The sequence below is a fragment of the Nothobranchius furzeri genome, chromosome 11 (assembly GCF_043380555.1).
Source record: "Nothobranchius furzeri strain GRZ-AD chromosome 11, NfurGRZ-RIMD1, whole genome shotgun sequence".
NCBI classification, from domain to species: domain Eukaryota; kingdom Metazoa; phylum Chordata; class Actinopteri; order Cyprinodontiformes; family Nothobranchiidae; genus Nothobranchius; species Nothobranchius furzeri.
Window position 1 is genome coordinate 28,262,727 of NC_091751.1, and position 17,148 is coordinate 28,279,874.

The following is a 17,148-nucleotide window of genomic DNA, read 5'->3' on the forward strand; positions in this document are numbered from 1 at the left end:
GCCTTGCTTTAAAGTGATGATGGAAGTTGTGTCAGACGTCCAGTCAAAATGTTAAAAAGTGTGCGTTAAAATGTTTTCTACAGTACGGGGTAGCCCAAGAACCCCAGAAGGTGTTGGTAGTTGGGTAGTCTGGACTTCACTGTAGCTCCTTCTGGATACTGAGGATGAGAAACACAGTTTAGCTGCAACATCACTCTTCCAATAACATAACAATACACAGCTTGTCCAAATAAAAAGTCTCCACCTGGATTAAACTAAGCAAACAGGTATGAGCCTCCTATTGGATAATTACTTCATGGGTGATTATCTTCCAGCTGCAACAGGTTATTTAACCCGACTGGTGAAATGAGCTGCTTCTCATTTCATAAACAACCATGTAGAAAAACATCTGGTGATAGTGGAAAAGATGTTAGTCTGTGTGAAAAGGGTCAGATCATTGGCATGCATCAAGCAGAGAAAACGTTTTAAAGAGATCGCAAAAAGACTTAAATTGGGTTCAAATCACTCCTAAACATTATTGAAAACTTTAGGGATAGCGTGGACCCATGGTCTTCAAGGAAAACATGTGGCGGGATGAATTCCAGAATGATCATGATTGTCGATCACAAACTTTGGTGAAATCAAATCAAAGGAAAACCACAGTAGAACTCATCCATCCATTTATCCAGGTTCAGGTCACGGGAGAGCAGCCTAAGCAGAGAGGCCAAGACTTCCCCATACCCAGCCATTTAAGCCAGCTCCTCCAGGAGGGTCCCTGGCCAGCTAAGAAACATACTGTAGTCCTGCCAGCGTGTCCTACGTCTTCCTTATGCTCTCCTCCCAGTTGAATGTGCCCAAAAAACCTCACCAGGGAGGTGTCAAAGACGCATTCTGACCAGGTGCACAAGCCACCTAAACCAGCTCCTCTAAAACAGTAGAACTCAGGGCTATGTTTAATAGTGAAAGTAGGAGCAATGTGAAAGGAACTTAAGGAATTGGGACTGAACAGCTGTGTGGCTGTAAGAAAACCCCTGATCAGTGAGGAAAACCAGAAAAAAGGCTTCAATTTGCCAGGGAGCAAAAAGACTGGACTCTGGAGTAATGGAAGAAGGTCGTGTGGTCTGATGAGTCCAGGTGGACCCTGTTCCAGAGTGATGGAGCATCAGGGTAAGAAGAGAGGCCTACTGTATGTACTAGTGCCTACTGTACAAGCCTGTGGGGGCAGTGTTATGATCTGGGCTTGCTGCAGTTGGTTAGGTCGAGGTTCAGCAACAGGATGTGCTCCAAGAATGAGGTCAGCTGACTACCTGAATATCCTGAATGACCAGGTTATTCCATCTTCCCTGATGGCACGGGTGTATTCCAAGATGACAATGCCAGGATTCATCAGGCTCAGATAGCGAAGGAGTGGTTCAGGGAGTGAGACATCATTTTCACACATGGATTGGCCACCACAGAGTCCAGACCTTAACCTCACTGAGAATCTTTGGGATGTGCTGGAGAAGACTTTGTGCAGCGGTCAGACTCTACCATCATCAATGCAAGATCTTGGTGATACATTAATGCAACACTGGATGGAAATAGCCCAACAATGTTGTAGGGCTGAGTTGACAGTATCACGTGGACATAGGGGGCAGTCCCACTGGACTGGCAGTTCCCTTATTTAAAAAGGGGGACTGCAGGGTGTGTTCCAACTACAGGGGGATCACACTCCTGAGCCTCCCTGGTAAGGTCTATTCAGGGGTTCTAGAGAGGATGGTCTGTTGGATTGTCGAAGCTCGGATTCAGAAGGAGCAATGTGGTTTTTATCCTGACCGTGGAACACTGGACCAGCTCTATACCCTTGGAGGGGGGGGGGGGGGGGTCCTGGAGGGTGCGTGGGAATTTGCCCAATCAATCTACCTACCTGGTTTGAGGATTTGGAGAAAGTGTTCGACTGCGTCCCTCGGGAGACCCTGTGGGGGGCATAGGCAAAAATCCCACGGGGACATGTCCCTCTCTGGCATAAAGTTTCCACCCCCAAAAAATTGAGCGTATAAACATATTTAAAGTGATATAGTATTGTCCAATGAAAGCACAGCACAGCCAAAAAAACATTAAACCCGCAAAACGTTTTTATTCACTATGATTCCCCCTCCACTAATCCTCATATTGGTATAGTCCACAAGCTGCTCCGCACTGGAAGGCTGTCGCTGCTCCGATGCTTCCGGAGCTGGGAGCATCAGAGCAGAATGATCCAAACAGTGAGTAAGTTAATGGGCATATTGCAGGTTAGAGACTCCCATGAGCCAATGTTTAGAGAAACATAATAGAAACTCGTTTTAAACATTTTTTTTTTACACATACATGAATTATTTAGGCTTTTAGAGACATTTTTGTGAGAAAGTTTTTTTTTTTGGCCAAACCAAGTGACATCAGCTGAGGGAGTCCTGTTAGCTTAATCCAGAGAAAAGTATGGAATCTAATGCCGGCTCTGACACAGAGGAAACTTTAAATGTTTACAATTATACTCATGATGGACCAAAACCATTAAGTTATGAGTTTGCTGCACGCCCCAGAGAGCAGAGACAAACCAGAGGGAGGATTGGCCAAAGCAAAGAGATTAAGGAGGAGAAGCAGCGGGGGAGCAGCAGGTGTCTGGTGAGTTAACCATGTTAGCTTCAACTCGTGTGCTAACATCACAATATTGTACAAATTACTATCGTGTACCTCCTTGAACTGTCACCTTATCGTGGTGGAGGAGTTTGAGTGCCCTAATGACCCTAGGAGCTATGTTGTCTGGGGCACTTTGTGCCCCTGGTAGGGTCTCCCATTCATTATTTTACAAGCACAGAGAGCCGCATCAGATGGATGGAAGAGCCGCGGGTTGAGATATGTTTTCTCCAGGACCAGAGAGGACGCAAACTCGATACATCTCTTTTATTGTGAGGTAATAATTTCTCTGAGTTTTGCGGATTTCGGACCCGAAAATCAGCTGGCCCACTGAGCCGCACGTCTCTTCTGGTGGTTGGTTCCGACTTGGTTCTGACGGTGCTCTGATCTCCAGAAATACGCATTTAATTTTTTAAACCCCGCCACGGGTCTCCGGAGCCCAGCGCCGACCTCCCTGTTCCGGTACCGACCAATGTGAGCTACAGAAGTCTCGTGTCTTCAGCTGCAAAAAACGCCCTCAGGCACAGGGATAGAGGAATTTCTTCTCTTATCTGGAAGCGCCGACCTCCCTGTTCCGGTACCGACCAATGTGAGCTACAGAAGTCTCGTGTCTTCAGCTGCAAAAAACGCCCTCAGGCACAGGGATAGAGGAATTTCTTCTCTTATCTGGAAGCCCGTGGACTCGATGTCCAGACAGGCATACTAAGCAAGCATTTAGCGAAAATGGAGAGGAAAACTCCCTTTTAACAGGAAGAAACCTCCAGAGGATCCTGGCTCAGTATAAGCAGCCATCCACCACGACTCACTGGGGATGGAGAAGACAGAGCAGGCACACGCGCACACACACGCACACACACACACGCACGCGCACACACACGCGCACGCACACGCACACACACACACGCACACACACGCACGAACGCACGAACGCATGCACCAACACCAACCCACCCACACCCAAACACACCCAACATATAAACCAAGTAGTGTTTCTATGGTTACATTGTGAATTCTTAGTAAATATTTTATGAGTGTTCAAGCCGAGGGCCCCCTCCATGAGGCTACCACAGCTCAGCAGAACACCATTGTAGCTTCTTCTGGGGAGAAAAACTCTTGGAGAAAAAATAAAGTTAACAGCTGAAATAGCAGGAAATAATACAGTTAAAGAACAAATTGTAGAAGAAAGTAGTCGAATGTGGAAAGTGGTCAGTGTATCCTCCAGCAGTCTAAGCCTATAGCAGCATAACTACAGAGATAACTCTGGATAACCTAGCCTTTTAGATGGAGGCATGTCGGAGGCAGGGCAAGAGGAGTCAAGTGACTGTAGGTGGCAGTATCTGCGGTAAGGAGCTTTTGCATCATTTCCTGTTTTCAGTGATGCACTATGTGTAGCTGTTCGGTGTTTGTGGCTCGCTAAAATTGATTGAATTTCTCTGTACTAGGACATTTCTGAGTTATTGTAGCACAAAAGCACGCTAAAACACACATTTTCTGTTGTTCCACCTAGCTTTTAGGGGACCATTCGTGTTCGCATGCAGTTTATTTGGTGTTGAACAGGTTGCTCATCCAGTTGGCTTAGCCTCAGCACGGCTATGGCTACTTCTGTACCTGCTTCTTCGTGTCCTGGTTACCAGGTTGTGACACTGATACAGCAGGTAGCATCTCGGTGTTGCTGCTGATCACAGCTGCTCACCGAGTGACAGAAAATAAATCAACAGCTTTGTGTTTTTTTTTATTTAATATAATTTTGATGAAAACTTTTTGGATTTTTAAAAGCTTTCACATCATGTTACTAGAGTCAAATTGTATTTAGACATTATATTTATAGATGGCGTTTCCTCTTTATTGTTAAAGGTTTCAGAAAGGTTGTCGTACTTTACCTTTTCGAAGTTCACTGGTTTTTTTCAACTCATCTGCATTGGTTTCTAGTATAAATGAATATCTTGTGAGTTCATCTATCTGGGGAAAAGCTCTGGTGCTCCCGTTTCAGGAACAAGAAGTTAGTTGGAGAAGAAAATGGCAGGATTTGGAGTTTTACTCTATACAGGGTATCTGCAGGTTTAAGGGAGCCAAATTTAAGACTTTTTAAGACCTTTTTTAAGGCCACTTTGACCAAATTTAAGCTATAATTTCCATCTATTGCCTGGAAACGGTGCTAACCACGTCGCAAACGTGGGATTAGCCATCCAGTTACCATTAAACTTGCACTTCCCCATGGCGCAAGCGCCCACTAGCTTAACCAGCTAATAAGCTCATCTCAAAATAGCCCCCTTTCACAACCAACTGAATGTGTACGGTTTCGCTTACGCCAACATCGTACACAAAAAAGCTGAACACAAACTAGACATTCATGAAAATTTTATAGAAATTAAAGAATCTTTTTTATTGGGTCTTTGTGGTAATTTAAGACCTTTGGAAACTGCATTTAAGGATTATTTGTCATTTTTAAAGATTTTTAAGACCTTAAATTTGGAAAAGCAAATTTAAGACTTTTTAAGACTTTTTAAGGACCCGCGGATACCCTGTCTATATCATTTACTGATATGCTGACATCTTGCCTCTGATCAGTTGGTTTTTCAGTCAGCTTGCTCATCCTGCAAGTAGCAAAACAGCAGGAGACGGCCATTTTCTCTATGAAAATGACTCTCTGAGATCTAACTGTTTATTGTCTCCCCCAAAAATGAAATGGGATTTTCACCCCTGGTGGGGGGTGCTCCAGGAGTAAGGGGTACCAGGTCCTCTGATACAGGCTGTTAGGTGCCTGTGTCAGAGCTTGGTCCACATTGCCGGCAGTAAGTTGAGCTCATTCCCAGTGAGAGTTGGACTCCGCCAAGGCTGCCCTTTGTCACTGATTCTGTTCATAACCTTTATGGACAGGATTTCTAGGCGCAGCCAAGGTGTTGAGGGGATCCATTTTGGTGGCCTGAGGATCGGGCCTCTGCTTTTTGCAGATGATGTGGTCCTGTTGGCATCATCAGAACGTGATCTTCAGCTTCCGCTGGAGCAATTTACAGCCGAGTAAAAAGATGCTGGGATGAGAATCAGCTCCTCTAAATCTGAGACCATGGCCTTAAGTTGGGAAAGGGTAGAATGCCTTCTCCGGGTCAGGGATGAGGTCCTGCCCCAAGAGGAGGAGTTTAAGTATCTCCGGGTCTTCTTCATGAGTGAGGGAAAGCTGGAGCGTGAAGTCGACACGTGCTGCGTCTGCAGTGATGCAGGCGTTTTGCCGGTCTGTAGTGGTCAAGAGAGTTGAGCAAGAATGCGAAGCTCTTGATTTACCGGTCGATCTACGTTCCTACCCTCACCTATGGTTACGAGCTTTGGGTAGTGACCGAAAGAACGAGATCACGGATACAAGCGGCCGAAATGAGTTTTCTCCGCAGGGTGGCTGGGCTCTCCCTTAGAGATAGGGTGAGAAACTCTGTCATCCGAGAGGGGCTCGGATTCGAATCGCTACTCCTCCACATAGAGAGGAGCCAGTTGAGGTGGCTCGGGCATATGGTCAGGATGCCTCCTGGACGCCTCCCTGGTGAGGTTTTCCGGGCACGTCCAACCAAGAGGAGACCTAAAGGTAGACCCAGGACATGGTGGAGGGACTATGTCTCTCACCTGTCCAGGGAACACTTTGAGATTCCCCGGAGAGCTGGCCTAAGTGGCTGGGGAGAGGGAAGCCTGGGCCTCTCGACTTAGGCTACTGCCCCCGCAACCCGACTCCGGGTACGCAGAAGGAAACGGATGGATGGATGGAAATAAATCTGGTGACATTTCAGAAGTTATTGAAACAACGCCACAGCAAATGTGTGTCATATTCAAAGCTAAAGGCGCTCCAATAAAATATTAGTGTGTGTGACCTTTTTTATTTTGGAGGTTTTATTTTGACCAGGTAGTGTTAAATGCAACAAAAAAAATTCAAATTCCACATTTCATGATACTGTAGTTGAGGTGTTGCAGGGCTGGACAATAATTCAATAACGATATATATAAAATGACAGATGTATGGCTTCATAGAAAAAAAATTGGTCAATAAAAACTTCAATAAGAGAAAAAAACCACTGCTCATCTGTATGAAGGTGCTGGCTTAGACGAAGAACTCAATAAGGGGAAAAAATCTGCACACGTCTATTTTGAAGAGTAAATATTTATCGATCAAGCTTTCCGTCAGAGACCATCAGGAGTGATTCATGTCCATATCAATAAATAATATAATCTGTATCAATAAAATTTTCATTTTTTTTCCATTAAAGCCCATCAGATAGCTTAACATGAAGGGACCTGTAAAGTGCACAAGAGGAGGAAAAAATACACAGCTCTACAGAAATGTGAGTAAATTAGTGAAAGGATGGTATGGAGTCATTTCCTGTGGTGTTCGCAGATATCACTGAATAATAATCTGCCACAGCTGAACCTTGATTTGAAAAAAATAATCAAATCGTGGATTGAACTGAAATCTAAATTTCTGCTAAAAAAACAACTAATGAATCTTTTCCTGAAATCGTTCAGTCCTTGTAAAATGCACTTAACAAAAATTCTACTGTTTTTAAAAGAATTATCAATAATTATCGATTTAAAAAAAAATCTGTTTTTTTCCCCCGATATCATCCAGCCCTAGACGACGCCCACATTGTGAAAAGCCCGTACCTCTCCAGATACTCATGGACGCTGTCGTGGCCGTTGTAGCGTGCCAAGCCCACCAAGATCCCCGTGGCACAGCGGCCCTCCTTCTTACGGCACAGACTGCAATTACACATTCCCCGGCAGAGGGGGCAGGACCACACCTGAGGAGAAACGAATCCTTACCACAGCGAACCCAAAACACAGTTATGAACGCTCGTCATCTTTGTCAATCCACACAGAGGAAAATGCCAATAAAACTAAAAAAAAAATAAAAATAATAATAAAGAGAAATAAGCAGCTACAAAAAGGCAACAAAACTAAATAAGACATGAAAATAAGTAACGATCAGACAAAATAACTGATTTTCCCTCTTTTTTATGACCAGCTAATGGAGTGGGTTTTGATTGCTGAAACCTAATGATGGTGTGTGTGTGTGTCCGAATCGAGATTCTTTTTAATAAAGATTCTGATACTTGGTATTCCCTTCTTCAGAACACACACACACGCACGCGCGCGCACACACACGCACGCACGCACGCACGCGCACACACCCACACCCACCCACACTGTGAATCGAATTGTCACCCCGAAAATCGGAATCAAATTGAATCGTAAATTGTTGTAATACACACCTTTACTGAAGACCAATGACAGTTCTGACCTATTGATCTTTAGCACGTGACGTCACGCTGCACATGGGACACCCCCCTTCACTATGATGGACGGCAGAGGAACCGTTTACACACGTAGAAACTCCGAAGCTAGTCCAGACAAAGCAGTTTGTAGCCTTGTATCGCTTTTATTTCATTGATTTCACAGCAAGATCGTAATAGTTGCCGTGGGACAGCAGGCGCTCATGAAGTAGGGCGGGTTGTCTAGTAATTGGAAGGTTGCAGGTTTGATCCCGGGTCCGACCAGAGAATACTGCTGTTGTGTCCTTGGGCAAGACACTTAACCCACCTCCCATGGTGGTGGTCGGAGGGACCGGTGGCGCCTGTGCTCGGCAGCCTCGCCTCTGTCATTGAGCCCCAGGGCAGCTGTAGCTACATTGTAGCTCATCACCACCAGTGTGTGAATGACTGATTGTGTTGTGAAGTGCCTTGGGGGGTTGTAGAACCCTAAGAAGGCACTATCTAAATACAGGCTGTTTACCACAGTTGGCTGCACTAAGAGACGAGGTTGTAAACTCAACTCCTCTTTCACTGAATGACGCTGATGGAGACAGAAGACGAGGATGAGCAGCAGCTGTCCAACGGCCTAGCAGCCCTCCAAGTACTCTCAGATTTATAGCCAACATGTTTTACCGGATGAAATTAACATTCTTGAAGAAAAAAAGACTGAGGTTTGTTAATTTTATTTATTTATATTGAAAATCCTCCATTTTACTATGGAGTATGTGCAATACTGTCCACTTTTGTGAATTACAAATAAATAATGTTGTTCCAATGTAGGATTGTGTGTGTGAAAATTACGTTATTCATTTAGCATGATGAGCATCGCCGTTATGAGACATCTATGTCGTAACTTAACCTGGTGACCCGGCAGCCAGTGAACTTTTAGATTAGATTAGATTAGATATCCTTTATTGTCATTAAATGATTGCACATTCAACAAAATTTCCTAGAGCTCCACATTAGGCATCCGCTAAAAATACTAAGAAAAATAGTTAAAACAAGTACAATATGCACCATGCAATAAAAAACAAAAACATTACAAAATACAATAAATAATATCAATAGGGTTGATTTTTCTGTCCATTCAGGGTTCTAATAGCCCAGGGAAAGAAACTCTTCCTCAGTCTGTCGGTCCTGCAGCTGAGGGATCTGAACCTTTTCCCTGATGGCAGCATGACAAAAAGGTAGTGGTTTGGGTGGTAAATGTCCCTGGAGATGGTCCTTGCTCTAGTGAGACACCTCTGCAGGACGATAGTGTCCAAGGAGGGAGGGGTGCATCCAATCACCTTTTCCGCCGCTCTAATGACCCTCTGGTATCTGTTTTTATCAGCTACTGTGCACCCCGCGTACCACACAGGGATAGCGTAAGTCATCACGCTCTCAATGACTGCTCGATAAAAAGACACCAAGAGGTTGGTCTGCAGCCTGTTCCACTTCAGGACTCTCAAGAAGTGCAGCCGCTGTTGTGCTTTTTTGAGCAAGGCAGTGGTATTGATTGTCCATGACAGATCCTCAGAGATGTAAATCCCGAGAAACTTAAAGGAGGGAACTCTCTCCACCTCAGCTCCTTTAATGCAGAGAGGGCGGGGGGCATCCTTACTCCTTCGGAAGTCAATAACCATCTCCTTGGTCTTCTTGATGTTAAGAGAGAGGTTATGATCATCACACCATTCTGATAAATGGCGAACCTCATCTCTGTATGCTGCGTCATCGTTGTTATGGATAAGACCTACAAGAGTGGTGTCATCTGCAAACTTAATGATCTTATTAGAGCGATGAATAGGAATGCAGTCATGGGTGTAGATGGTGAACAGCAGGGGGCTTAGCACACAGCCCTGAGGGGAACCAGTGCTGAGCATCAGAGTGGATGACCGCTTGTCACCAAACCTGACAGCCTGTGGGCGATTGGTGAGGAAATCTTTGATCCAGCCACAGGTGGTAGGGGGGAGGTTCAGGTTAATCAACTTGGCTACAAGGATGTTCGGGATTATGGTATTAAAAGCAGAGCTAAAATCAATAAAAAGCATTCTAACGGAGGTGCCGGGGTTCTCCAGATGTTGCAAAGAGGAGTGGAGTGCATTAGATATGGCATCCTCAGTAGACCTGTTTGCTTTATATGCAAACTGGCAGGGATCCATGCTGGGTGGGAGGAAGTCCTTGATATGTTTTTGCACCAGCTTCTCAAAGCACTTGGTCACCACCGGTGTGAGTGCTATGGGTCTGTAATCATTGAGACTGTTGATTGTAGTAGACTTGGGAAGTGGGACTATTGTTGTTGATTTCAAACAATATGGAACCGTAGCTTCAGACAAGGAGCGATTGAATAATTTGGTGAATACCATGGACAGCTGATCTGCACAGTACTTCAGCACCTTGCCAGGAACACCATCAGGACCAGCCGCTTTCCTCTGATGAACAGCCCTGAACACGGTTCGAACCTGTTGTTCTTGGAGTTTGAGTATTTGTGTATCTGATCCAAACTCAGCGGGTGATGTTATAGGACTGATGTTAGTTGTGGGGAAGCTGGTATTCTCAAAACGAGCAAAGAAATAGTTGAGTTCTTCGGCTAATGAAGCTCCTATTTCAGTGCTAGATCTGTTGTCCTTGTATTTGGTAATATGTCTCAGTCCTTCCCAGACCCTCCTTGGGTAGCTGGCAGACAGATGTTGCGACAGCTTTTTGGTGTAGCTCACTTTAGCCTCCTTGATTCCCCTTTTAAGATCAGTCCTTGCCCGCCAGTACTTTGCCTGGTCTCCCGACGCGTATGCAGCATTCCGTGCCTTTAACAGTACCCTGACCTTACTCGTCATCCAGGGTTTACAGTTAGGGTAGATCCGAACCTGCTTGTGAATGATAACAGTGTCCATGCAATGTTTGATATAGCAGAGCACAGTATCTGTGTAAATTTGTAGATCCTCATTTTCAAAAAAGCTCAATTCTGTGTGAGCAAAACAGTCCTGCAGTTGAGCCAAGGCTTCATCTGTAAGAGTGTTAATGGTTTTAATAATTGGCCTTGTTCTTTTTTTCAGTGGTATGTATGCAGGTAGGAGGAGCAGAGAGAGATGGTCTGACTTGCCAAGGGGGGGGGGGGGGGGGGGAAGACGGATTTATAAGCCTGTTTAATATTTGTGTAAACATGATCCAAGATGTTGTTTCCTCTCGTGGGGCATTTCACATGTTGAACAAATTAAGGCAGCACAGTTCTCAAGCACGCTTTGTTGAAATCCCCTGCTATAATATGTACTCCTTCAGGATATGTTTGCTGCTGTTCACTGATTTTATAATATAAGTGATCAAGGGCTAGACTAACATTGGCATCCGGTGGTATATAAACTGCTGTTATCATCACAACTTTTCTAACCCTAACCCCTCTAGAGAGCTGTGATTGGCCAGCCAGAATGCTGCTAGGGGCTGTAGAGGTCCCAGTGGAGCATTCCTAGACCAAACTTTGCAAAGCAAGAATTTGGTCTAGTTCACTTGGCTATGAAAATACAGGTGCTGGCCAGTAAATTAGAATATCATCAAAAGGTTGAAAATATTTCAGTAATTCCATTCAAAACGTGAAACTTGTACATTATATTCATGCAATGCACACAGACCAATGTATTTCCAATGTTCATTACGTTTAATTTTGATATTTATAGGTGACAACCAATGAAAACATCAAATCTGGTATCTCAGAAAATTAGAATATTCTAAAGGCCAATGAAAAAATGTTTGTTTCTCTAATGTTGGCCAACTGAAAAGAATGAACATGAAAAGAATGTGCATGTATAGCACTCAATACTTAGTCGGGGCTCCTTTTGCCTCAATAACTGCAGTAATGCGGCGTGGCATGGACTCGATCAGTCTGTGGCACTGCTCAGGTGTTATGAGAGCCCAGGTTGCTCTGATAGTCGTCTTCAGCTCCTCTGCATTGTTGGGTCTAGCGTATTGCATCCTCCGCTTCACAATACCCCATAGATTTTCTATGGGGTTAAGGTCAGGCGAGTTTGCTGGCCAATCAAGGACAGGGATACCATGGTCCTTGAACCAGGTGCTGGTGGTTTTGGCACTGTGTGCAGGTGCCAAGTCCTGTTGAAAGGTGAAGTCTGCATCCCCATAAAGTTGGTCAGCAGCAGGAAGCATGAAGTGCTCTAAAACTTCCTGGTAGACGGCTAAATTGACCCTGGACCTCAGGAAACAGAGTGGGCCAACACCGGCAGATGACATGGCACCCCACACCATCACTGACGGTGGAAACTTTACACTGGACCTCATGCAACGTGGATTCTGTGCTTCTCCGCTCTTCCTCCAGACTCTGGGTCCTTGATTTCCAAAGGAAATGCAGAACTTGCTTTCATCAGAAAACATAACTTTGGACCACTCAGCATCAGTCCAGTCCTTTTTGTCCTTGGCCCAGGCGAGACGCTTCTTGCGCTGTTTCATGTTCAAGAGTGGCTTGACACACGGAATGCGACACCTGAATCCCATGTCTTTCATGAGTCTCCTCGTGGTGGTTCTTGAAGCGCTGACTCCAGCTGCAGTCCACTCTTTGTGGATCTCCCCCACATTTTTGAATGGGTTTGTCGTCACAATTCTCTGCAGGGTGCGGTTATCCCTAGAGCTTGTACACTTTTTTCTACCACATTTTTTCCGTCCCTTCGCCTGTCTGTTAATGTGCTTGGACACAGAGCTCTGCGAACAGCCAGCTTCTTTAGCAATCACCTTTTGTGTCTTGCCCTCCTTGTGCAAGGTGTCAATGATTGTCTTTTGGACAGCTGTTAAGTCAGAAGTCTTCCCCATGATTGTGGTGCCTTCAAAACAAGACTGAGGGACCTTTTAAAGGCCTTTGCAGGTGTTTTGAGTAAATCAGCTGATTAGAGTGGCAGCAGGTGTCTTCTATATTCAGCCTTTTCAGAATATTCTAATTTTTTGAGATACCAAATTTGGAGTTTTCATTAGTTGTCACTTATGAATATCAAATTTAAATGTAATGAACATTGGAAATACATTGGTCTGTGTGCATTGCATGAATATAATGTACAAGTTTCACGTTTTGAATGGAATTACTGAAATATTTTCAACCTTTTGATGATATTCTAATTTACTGGCCAGCACCTGTATGTCCAGGACTAACCAAACTGATGTAATCAAATCAGACATGGAGCAGAGGAATATGGCTCTGTCCTGCAGCGCTCCTCCGTGAGAGCGGGGGATGGGGGCTGTACATGTTCTGCACACGTTCCGCTGCTGTTTCTCACCAGTATCAGCTGATGGAGGGCTCTAGTTTTGTTGCGCCGTTCGTGTCAGCGGGTCGGGGCGGGGCATGACACTTAGCCTGGCGGGTGGCCAAGCAAAGCCTGGCGGGCCGCCAGGCTTATAAAGCACTGGGGGAACACTGAGCTATGAAGTGTTCTGTCTGGTGGAGCTGCTAATGCTAACGGTTAGTTTCTACTAGCCGAGATGGTTTAGTGTCCAGCAGAGAACAACAACAGCCTTTCCCGTTGTGAGTCAAGATGGGCGAGTCCATTGTAAACATTACAATACAGGTCAGGTCATTAAGCCAATCAGTAAAAAGTTTCCTATATAAGGAACCCAGCAGGTTGCATCGAGTCACTGACTAGTGCAGACCTGCCAACCTTGTCACAATGTTGAGTACCACATGCGCGGCGTTTATTCATAGACTTTTGCAACTTGGTTTCCACGCTGTAAAGTCCCCATTCACTGGCTGGAAACATCTTCTTGAATAGTCCAAAGTATCACGCATTTTAATATTAACCCGCCCACTGTCTTTATGGGTGACCCCGCGAGGAAAGTTGACCATTGAGCAGGATTGATGGTTTATCCCTTCAGGTCCACATGGCAGGGGTGAGGTGGTGCTCGTTCCTCACCCCTGCCATGTGGACCTGAAGGGATAAACCATCAACCCTGCTCAATGGTCAACTTTCCTCGCGGGGTCACACCCACTAGGCCAGTGGGAGGGTTAAACAGTAAAACTCAGAAGGTGCAGTTGATTACCTTGTATAACATGTGTGCTTATACAAGCTGATAGCCACAAGTTACTTGCATTGAATTATTTCAACACCCAATTAATCAAAAATCATTTAAAAAATATTTTTATATGTATTTTTTGATGATGATTTTTTTTGTATATTGCAACAGGTGTTCTGTTTTCAAGAATGTAATATTAGATTGGCTTAAAGTGCATGTGCACACACCACCGGGGCCAATTTATACATTACCTGCAGCTCCCTGGTGGCTTATGTCCACATCATAACAGCAGATGAAGCCAAAAGCATGGCGAGGTAGTTTAGAGGGTTTTATTTTATTTATGTATTTATTGTTGTTTTGTACAAAGCTGAATTTGTTCCCTTTCTAGTTTCTAGTGTAGAAAGGTTAATTCCAATTTTTCCACTTCCTGCATCTTTAGTCTGCTCCAACTATAGAATGTTTTAGTTTATGGGTGATCAAAATAAACGTAATAATAAACGTAGCCTACTGTTTATTATGTTAGCAACATGTTTTTACAGGTTTATGATCCAAACTCACAACACATCACCGAAGAAAGCTGCATTCTTAAGACTTTCACTAAATCTACTGAAGGTTTCACATTTTACAAACTGTCTTTTATGGATTTTGCTGTTATTGTAGAATAATCTAGTCCAGGTTTAAAGAGTCCAAGACTACGTTCACACTGCAGGCAAAAGCGCATCAAATCGGCTTTTTCCTCCAAATGCGACCCATATCTTGATGTCTGATGTTTATTGAAGGTGACAGCAGTCTGATCGGCCTTGTCACATTAAACCGGTCTCCTACGTCACAGAGTCAGCGGTGGCGAGCGTCTGTGTGTGGATGTTCCTGAGGAGAGGCGCTGACAGAAGGGTTCAGGAGTTTGTCTGGACATCCTGTTTTAAGTTTTGGAATCAAAAATACAGGAGAGCACGAGAACGGGAGTGGCAGGTGCTTCTGGAGCAAGTGTTTCATCGGTCTCCGTCAATGAATGAATACCGGAACATTTCCAGTGAATAATAATAATTCAGGGAGACAGCGGGAACAAGGAGTAAAACAGTTTACTGTTTTTAAAACGGTTTCCAGCCTAAAACGGAAGAATTAAAAGGTGTGAATGTTTTCACTGACGGTTTATCCACAGGATCAGGATTACATCACTACTCCGCCGCTCCTGGTTTTGGCTCCACTGAGTGCGTCTTCTTGTCTTCTGCGCATGCAGGTCGCTTTGGAGCTGTGAAGCGTTCACACTGGAGAGCGTCTGATTTCAGTCATAGTGTGAACACACACACAAAAAACAATCCTAATTGAGCATCAAGGCCTGCAGTATGAACATAGCCTAAGTGTTGTAGTTTTGAGCTGGACCAGATGAAACTTGTGTATTTTTCAACGGTAACAAATCAAATAAAAGGTTCACAAAACAAAAACTATGTTTTAAGGACTTTGCTTTTAGTTTTAAATGATCTAGTTAAGGTCTGAAAAGTCTAGGTGTCGTAGACTTTGAGCTCAGCCAGTTCTAATGGTTCTATTTTGCTTTTTGTAATAACTTTATCTCGTTCTCATTAAAAATAAATAATTATTCACATCAACAAGCCATCTCTGAGGTCATCCATAACCAGGATTGGTACACACAACTTTAACAACTGAATTAGCTCCAGTATCAAATGTTGTTTTGCACAAACCAGATGTTTTAAAGCACGGAGGCTGCGGTTCTGCTGTGTGTGAGCAGAGAGCTGCGGAGCGATGGAGGAACGAGATTCAACAACAGAACCGATCAGAATACAGACGTAACATCGGTGCAAAAATGAGCAGGTTTTGATTAGCAGCAGGAGAGGGAGGGGGAGGGCAGACACAGCGAGAAACACACACACACACACACTTTTAAACACCAGAACAGCAGCGAGTGGGAACAGGAGGATGCAGGACGAGGGCGGACGCTATAGGCTAGGCAGAATTGCTTTCCTCTGCTTTTTTAAGATGATTGGCTAGAACTTCTTCACCACGCTGCTGAGTCGTGTTGTCAGACATGAGGAACAGCACATTTGCTACAGAACCCACGTGTCCGCAGCTTTTTGCATAAGTCAGAGGGGCGAGTCGTACCAGCGTAACTAGATGCCAAATTGTGTACTCGCTACGCAAAATGCATACAGGTTGGCAGGTCTGCTAGCGCCAGAGTCTTTACAGCAATCCTCACAATAAGCAAGCATGTAGCGACAGTAGAGAGGAAAACTCCCTTTTAACAGGAAGAAACCTCCAGAGGGTGAATTATGGCAAAGACTCGTTTACATTGGTAAACAGCAGTTGGGAGAAGTTAAGCTAATGATAATGGATATTGTGTGTGTGTGTGTGTGTGTGTGTGTGTGTGTGTGTGTGTGTGTGTGTGTGTGTGTGTGTGTGTGTGTGTGTAATATATACTGTCAAAAGATCTCAACCACTGGAAAAACTGTAACAAAACTAAAATACTAATCAGACACATCTGCACTGAATAGCGTATTCCACAGGTGACGTCACCGGCCAAGTGCTGCTGGGTGCTAGTGGTAGACAAACTGCCCATAAATTAAATTAAATAAATAAATAAATAAACAGAGCACTTGGACGTCGATAAAAACAACCGACAGAAACAAAATTCTAACTTTTATCCTCAAAAAGTGACTCATTACTCAGTCCTCAATAACATGTTCTCTGTTGCTTTGCTAGTCTTATGTTGTCAATTGTGTCACTACTTTTTACACACCACCCACCCCTGCTCAAAAGCCTTGTTCCTCCATGTTAGGATGCTGTTTGTCTGAGACGTCCGGCTGAAACCTCTCTTTTACACCGCTGCCTCCTGGAAAACTCCATTCCACATAAATACTGCCACCGTTTTGATTTTTCCATCTTTAAACCGGCCCGTTTACCTTCCCAGCTGTTTGATGTGATCATGGACCTTACCCGGCTTTGAAAAATGGATAAAAATGTCCCCTTCGACATGATCTAGATATGTAGAGGCTGATTAACACCTTAACCAACGGCGGTGCCGAGTTCCTTCCTGTTTGAACATATTTATGAAACGAAACTACAACACTGAGATGCGCCGAGTGCCTCAGACCCAACGGCACCCGTGCACATTGCATGCTTGCTTGTCTAGGGCTGCATCCCACTGCAATGCATTGCATCACGATGATTTTGTAGCAACTGTAGAAGACGCCATTCCCTTTGAGCCAATTCCATTCATTAATGTCTCCAACTCCCATAAACAGGG

The 17,148-nt window shown here is 44.4% G+C and overlaps 1 protein-coding gene across 2 annotated transcripts in view; it reads right to left on the reverse strand.

The window, feature by feature from the left end:
• cdca7b (cell division cycle associated 7b) overlaps nt 1-17,148 on the reverse strand; it is a 28,399-nt gene continuing 11,251 nt past the window's right edge. For both annotated transcript variants that reach the window (XM_015955881.3, XM_015955880.3), the window contains exons 9-10: nt 7,270-7,406; nt 1-158 (exon numbers count right to left, since the gene is read on the reverse strand). In XM_015955881.3, coding sequence (XP_015811367.3) covers nt 137-158; nt 7,270-7,406 — 159 coding nt within the window. In that variant the 3' untranslated portion in view covers nt 1-136. The remainder of the gene's footprint in view (nt 159-7,269; nt 7,407-17,148) is intronic.